The 6,837-nt window shown below is 39.0% G+C and overlaps 1 protein-coding gene across 1 annotated transcript; it reads left to right on the top strand.

Moving 5' to 3' along the window:
• The first annotated feature begins 212 nt into the window (after nt 1-212).
• elovl7a (ELOVL fatty acid elongase 7a) lies at nt 213-5,939 on the top strand. The gene is made up of 8 exons (XM_079690543.1): nt 213-345; nt 2,391-2,519; nt 2,908-3,098; nt 3,580-3,660; nt 3,752-3,808; nt 3,917-4,022; nt 4,119-4,255; nt 4,365-5,939. Exons 2-8 carry the CDS (start codon nt 2,417-2,419, stop codon nt 4,611-4,613), a joined length of 924 nt encoding a protein of 307 aa, XP_079546669.1. The 5' UTR covers nt 213-345; nt 2,391-2,416; the 3' UTR covers nt 4,614-5,939.
• The last annotated feature ends 898 nt before the right edge of the window (nt 5,940-6,837 follow it).

The following is a 6,837-nucleotide window of genomic DNA, read 5'->3' as shown; positions in this document are numbered from 1 at the left end:
AAAAAAACCCTCCCTTTTTTGCACTGAAACCAGCTATTAACTAAGTTTGACAGGATATTCTTTCTGTAGCCTACTGTAGTACATCTTGACAACTTTCGATGAGGCATCATTGAAGAATGAACTAGTATTGGGCCCAAAATTGACCAATCAGGAACAACATGGAACCGTAGCTGGGAGACAGGCCACGCCCTCCGGGGGTGCCCTTAAGAAGGGATGAGAGCGTGCCCTGTCTGCGCGTGAGCAGAACACTAGGCACACCTGTTGGGCAGGTGAGTTGTGAATTGGGATACAAAAGAGTGGTAACCGAGAAAAAGGATTTTCATCGAGTGGCAGCGGTAATTCAAGGTTTGTAATGTGACTTTTTCTTAACTGAATTTGAGTCAAGTGATGAGACAAACGAAAAATAATACTGACGATTATCCAATTAAAGTGTGATGGCACCAGTGCGTCGAAGCACAAGCGTGCCCGTGATTACTGAAACATTTCTTGGCGTTGGGAGCCGCTGGTACTCGTTAGACCTGTTTTTCATCAGTTGTCTCATCTGCTCTTCATCATCAGTGATTAGAGCGATACAGGCGTGGGGATCTGTATCCATTTGGATTGTTTTTTTATTCATACAAATGGAGCACAATTTTACTGAGTATGGTTTTATTACATCCTTCAGTTGGAATGGCTTCTAAAACACTTTCCAATGTACATTTAAATGTAATGTACCATGTTCAAGGCGGTGTTTTGATTTTATCTTAATTACTGCGTTTATTGTTTTTAAAGAATGGCTATTCTATCAATAATTGTCTTCCCATTAATAATTTAGCACCCACTAACTGCATTTGTAATGTCTTTTGACAATCCTGTACTATAACTGCTTGTACACACATTATATAATGAACTGCATTTACATTTGAGGTGCTTTTAGGACTACAATTCAAACATGTTATAATATGTGGGAGTTGACACTTAATGTACACAGCATAAGTCAGGTAGCCTTTATATTAGGATCCCTGACTATAATGTGTATTAAGGCTGTGTCGAGACATGTCTTCATTAGTGAAGAAACTCCAGACAGCCATGCCTTTTTTTTTTTTTCACCATTCACCTAATGACTTACTCATGCTCAGTTCAAGTTCCTGTTGCATTCAGCTAGACACACCCTGTATTGTTCTGTATACACTTGGCAGAATACGGGTAATGGGGGTTTATTTATTTAAAAAAATGGCAGTGTCTGACTGGAAGAAAAAAAAAATCTAACTTTTATATTATGACTTGATAAGGATTTTATTTGATGTCCCTAACAAAGGAATATACCCTATGCATATTTTCCAAACTACAGGCAAGTTCTTAAACCAGTCAAGCCACTAACTCCTTATCTCAATAGAACAAATGTTGACCCTGGCACTTTTCCAGTCACTGTCCCCTCGCTGGAAACGGATGGGTTGCATTTTACACAATTTGTAACTTTTAAACCGTTCCTGGCTCTTGATTATTGTCACCCTTTGGCAGAGTGTCCAGTTAAAGCTTAGTGTACTGACCACATTGCATGGTGTGCCGTTATAAACACCTGTACTAAAGTGGTGATATCATTCAACCCTTTCTTGTCATTGTAAACACGTTTTTTTTATGCAATAGTATCTGCCCACTTGCATTGCTTCCTGCCAACTCTTAGAATGTTCCCATTGAGAAAACATTATGCCAAAGTTTTACTTGAGTATTCAGTCTAGAGTGCCAGTGTTTTGTTGACGCAAACACACGATTATAACTGGACACTTTTTTTTTTATACATTATCCACGTGTACATTTTTCTTGAATAAATTAGTCCTACTGTTTTTGCACAGTGACTGCTACTCATTGTACGGCCAGTACACTCTTGGCTTTGTCTTTCTAAGATGCTCAGAGGGGCAGCAAAGAATGGCTTTTTCCTATACAGTCCAGTCTTTTAGCCAAAGCGGTTTGATTTTTAAGTAAAACAAATGGCAATTTTATTTTTGCCACCAGCTACTTGGGAAAACATGGTTTAGATGTTGAGCAACAGTTAAAAATTCCATCCTGATTATGAAAAAGCGGTTGCATGTGGAGGAAATGTGAGTGCTTTTCACTGAAATTTGCAGCAGTTGTTTGGGAGAGGCCTACATCCTGGTGGGAGTTTATAATGAAAGTGGAGGAATTCTGGTTGTGCATTGTGACATTTTATTAGGATTATTTTCTAATGTTAAACTTTGTCAAATAAAGTGTTGTTAATCTGTGAATTTGGCTTTTGAAACAGTTTAACAATTATGTAAACAAATAACGTTTTGCTGGTTATGGACCCTTCTAACTAATTGTTTATGTGCCGGGCTTATCATAATGCGAGTGAACTCATGTCTGACTTGTTGACTTCGCCTTTGCTCTTCCAGGTAAACGGCAAAAATCTTGTCTGAAAATGGAGATTCTCGGTAAACTGCAAGGGTCAAGTCTCAGAATGGAAATTGATGACATAAAGTCCTCAGCTGCACTCATGTATTCAGAGTTCATCAAAAATGCAGGTGAGTCCTAACAATACAAGGTGGCTGTATGACCCATTGTGATCACTTGTGAAACGGGTGTCCAAACTACGGCCAGGTGCCAAGTGAGGCCCGTGGTCCATTTCAAATCGGCCCTCAGCAAATTCAAAAAGTATAATGGAATATGGCCCACACATGAAACCTGTGCTTGTATTGTACTTTTTGAATATACATATTCAAGTATAAAGCATCATTTACCTACATTTGATTGATTTTGCTAACTTGAACTTTAAGTTTTGTATGTTTTTCTGTATGTGGCCCTCAGTGAAGGAAGTTTGGACACCCCTGACTTGTGATTTTGTTTCTCTGTATGTAAACATGATGAACTTTTCTCTATCTGAACCTTGTTGATCTCACCAACCTGTTGCAGACAGGCGGACGGAGACCTGGTTCCTCATGTCGTCTCCTCTGCCCCAAACGCTCATCATTGCAGCGTACATTTACTTTGTCACATCGCTGGGGCCAAGGTTGATGGAGAACCGTAAGGCCTTCGACCTGAAAGGAGTTCTCATTGTCTACAACTTCAGTGTTGTGGCTCTCTCGCTTTACATGTGCTACGAGGCAAGTCTTGTTATCATTTGGTTGGCACGACATTTATGTCTGTGGAATTCATTCTTCTGAATGGAAGATTTTACACAGCTTTGTATACCACAGGATCATAGTAGTCTGTACTTGTGTTGTTGTTCCCTTTGTTAAGAACAGATACGTGACACATGCCATCAGAAGTCTTGTGAAAAGCTTTTCATGTACATTTTTTTTTTTGTTAACATGGGTATTGATGTGAGGTTTAAACCAGTTCTTCGGGTGTGTTCTTCCCATGCACTGGTTTCAAAACATTGCCTAAAGAGCTGCATGACCTAATCTTGTACAGCATATTCCTTATGGAAAACTACTTTGTGTTAATGAACTGGATTTCAATTATAACTGAACGACGCAGCTCAAACATTGAGTAATGCCAACATTTTTAGACCAGAACTAAACATGGAGAAAAATCAACAACCAGTTGCTTGTGAGTAACCACACTTTGCATTGTTCTCTACAGTATGTGATGTCAGGATGGGGAACGGGATACTCTTTTCGCTGTGACCCAGTCGACTACTCGGAGTCCCCCCAGGGTGTGAGAGTAAGCTGGTGTTTATACATCTGTAGGCCAATGTTGTTGTGTCTGATACGTCTAGTACCTGTACTGAAATACTATTTGCTGTCTCCTCTAGATGGCGGCAACATGCTGGCTCTACTATTTCTCAAAGTTCATTGAGATGTTGGACACGGTAAGTTGAAAGATCAGTCAGGCATTTGACTTTGACATATTTCCTCATTGTCTTGCACAAGATTCCGATTGTATCACACAGCAAATCTTTAGTTTTTTTTTTTTTCAGATCTTCTTTGTTCTGAGGAAGAAGTATAGCCAGGTGACATTTCTTCATGTGTACCATCACTCAATCATGCCATTCACGTGGTGGTTTGGAGTATGCTTTTCTGCAGGTATGATTTGCTCAACTTATCGTTTTAATGATATTACTTTTTTATTTTTAAAAGGTTGTCTTGATATTTACCCCTAATACATGTTTCTATTTTCAGGTGGAATGGGGACATTTCACGCCCTGCTGAACTGTATCGTCCATGTTATCATGTACTCGTACTACGGCCTGACTGCTTTGGGCCCAAACTACCAGAAGTATCTGTGGTGGAAGAAATACCTGACTTCCATTCAGCTGGTATGTTGGTCTGACTCAGACTGCTTGTTTCTCTCCTTTTTCAAAGTGTACCATGAGAATCTGTGTGAAATCTTGACTCAACCTTTTGTTTTTATCTGTTGCGCCCCAGATCCAGTTTATGATGGTGACTACCCACATCTCCCAGTATTTCTTCATAAAGGACTGCACCTACGAGTTCCCCATCTTTATCTACATCATCGCGTCCTACGGCCTGATTTTCCTGTTCCTCTTCCTCAACTTCTGGTACCACGCCTACACCAAGGGCAAGAGGCTGCCTAAAGTGCTGCAGAATCAGACATGGGCACACCACAGCAACGGAGTTATGAATGGAAACGCCAATCATGAGAAAGAAGAGTGACGCAGGACTCTGCTTGTTGGGGCTTTCGGGGTTAACCTCATTTACATAAGAAAACCTCTGCAGACTGATATTCAAACCCAACATGTTTGGATTGGTTTTCTACATGCTACTGCAAAAGACAATCTTTGAATGTTGACAAACTATATTTAAGAGGTTTATTGACTAAAGCTCAAGAGTTTTATCTTTAATTTGTTTGTCTACAAAGGAAGCTAAAGCCCAAGTTCTGCTACGGTGGATCCCAAATATCTCTCCTTTCTGCTACATTATGGTTTTAAAATAATTTCAAGCGTCCAAAATCGACTCCACTATTCACACTTGACTATAGGGCTATGGTAAGACTGAAACCCCTTGACTATACAGTCAAACTGGGCTTTCTCTAAAGGCTTTTAATGCTGAGATCATTTTAAACTTGTGACTTGATCTTACTTCTCAGAATAGACTTCTGTTTTTAGGAAACTAGCTGAGAGTTTTTCTTTTTAAAAGCTGTGCACTAAAGTTGTTTATTTCACCTGGCCAAAAAAAGTTACATTGGCGGTTCCAAGTCGATATATTTTAAATGGTGTTCAGGCTATTCAGGTCCTTGTTAAATGGTAACAAGAGCAAACAGAACAGGGTGTTTTCTTTTGTTTTGAGGTTATCACATATACAGCCCCACTTCTCTATGGTTTGAGTCACAACTGCTGCTGATGGAAAAGACATTCAGTAAAAAGAGCCATCTTTGTACAGTATTTCTTCCCCTGACTAAATTCTCCTATGAAGCAATGATGTGACAGAGATGCCAGAGGAAGGCTGTGGACCACTGTTTTTTTTAAAGATCCAGAGCTTGAGCTAGTTTTACTACTTATTGCAAAATAACAGTTTTACATGCACCCTGTATTAAAGGACTACGTTATGCATTACATGGATTCACTATTTAGCCAACCAGTCCGAAAACGTATGCTTTGCTTGCCTGCTTGGAGTATTTTGCTTCATGTGTTGACGTTCTGTGGCTGACTGTCTTCAGATAGCGCCTTTGGACTGAGGTCAGTACGTTTTTATATTGAGTTATGATAATCTTAAACTAAAGGGAATGTAAAACTGAGCTCACAGGATTTAACTTGATGTTGAAAGAGTTCCAACTAAATTGAGGCGCAAGCCAATGTAACACTAAAGATGTACAGATACACATTGCGTACAAATGGGGGGGGGGGGGGTGCACGTTTTGTTTTTACAGTTCCTTGTCAGATCCCCCTCATATCAATAGTTAATACTGTAAGACATGATGTGAAATGTTTATAATTTATATGTATTTATATGAAAATAAATGATCTTTGTACTTTAAGAAAATGTTGTTGCTTCTTTAATTTCCGTTATGGATGGTCTGGAGTCAACGCTGCCTTGTAAAACTATGATTTAATCAGAAAATATGTTTTGAATTTATTTGATGGTTGGATCAGACTGTAAAGGACAATTCCTCCACTAGGAGGAGGTGTTAAACTAAGACTGGAGAAGGTTTGGTGTGTACTATATTAGTGCCTCATGATAAGATGCAGCAACTTTTAAAATTAGTTTCTCATTCAATTTGGTTGGGTGAAAAGATTGTTTACTTTACTATTTGTGCTTATATATTTATACATATACATTTCAGAAGATTTTTTTTTGTAACCAGACAAAGCCTTTGTATCATAGAATGATTGTAAATGTCCCAGTGTCCACATGTGAACCCTGAGAAACCTTTTTACACAGACTGCTTCCAAAAGTGCACTCACTTAAATACTGACTCAGTGAATATATATATATATAAATATATATAAAAATGTATATTCGTATGCATTGGCTTTTACATTTGCATGCATTTTCAAAAGCCACATTGTAATCTACTTTGTGTAAATATTGCAACGCACCGTGAGTGCAAGGTATATCCTCCAAAAATATATTTGCATTTTATTTGTAGGAAAACATACACATCATTTCCTGTCAAACGCCCACACTCCCTCCTCTCCGTCGCATCAAACCCACGAAGCAGGAGAGCACCCTGACCTGTTTGAGTCCCTCTGCACTAAGTGGGTACATAACGATTACGCTGTCAAAGAGCCCTTGTGCTTTTTATTGAATGACCAAATATAAGAGCTTTCATACATAAAAGGAAACTCACGTCTGTGTGAGCCACAACTACAAATTACAGTCTGTTGCTTTCGATATAAATAAACTGTTACGTGAGCGCTGATTTTAACCAGTTGAAAGA

This window comes from Notothenia rossii (genome assembly GCF_949606895.1).
Source record: "Notothenia rossii genome assembly, chromosome: 6".
In the NCBI taxonomy this organism is placed as follows: domain Eukaryota; kingdom Metazoa; phylum Chordata; class Actinopteri; order Perciformes; family Nototheniidae; genus Notothenia; species Notothenia rossii.
Note: the sequence above shows the minus strand (reverse complement) of the source record. Positions and strands in the feature narration are given on the sequence as shown.

Bases quoted from the DNA above. Each gene is read 5' to 3' on its own strand.
- elovl7a (XM_079690543.1), top strand. From the start codon at position 2,417: ATGGAGATTCTCGGTAAACTGCAAGGGTCAAGTCTCAGAATGGAAATT. The intron at 2,520-2,907 runs GTGAGTCCTAAC...AACCTGTTGCAG, and splicing joins AGAGTTCATCAAAAATGCAG to ACAGGCGGACGGAGACCTGG. The intron at 4,256-4,364 runs GTATGTTGGTCT...GTTGCGCCCCAG, and splicing joins ACCTGACTTCCATTCAGCTG to ATCCAGTTTATGATGGTGAC.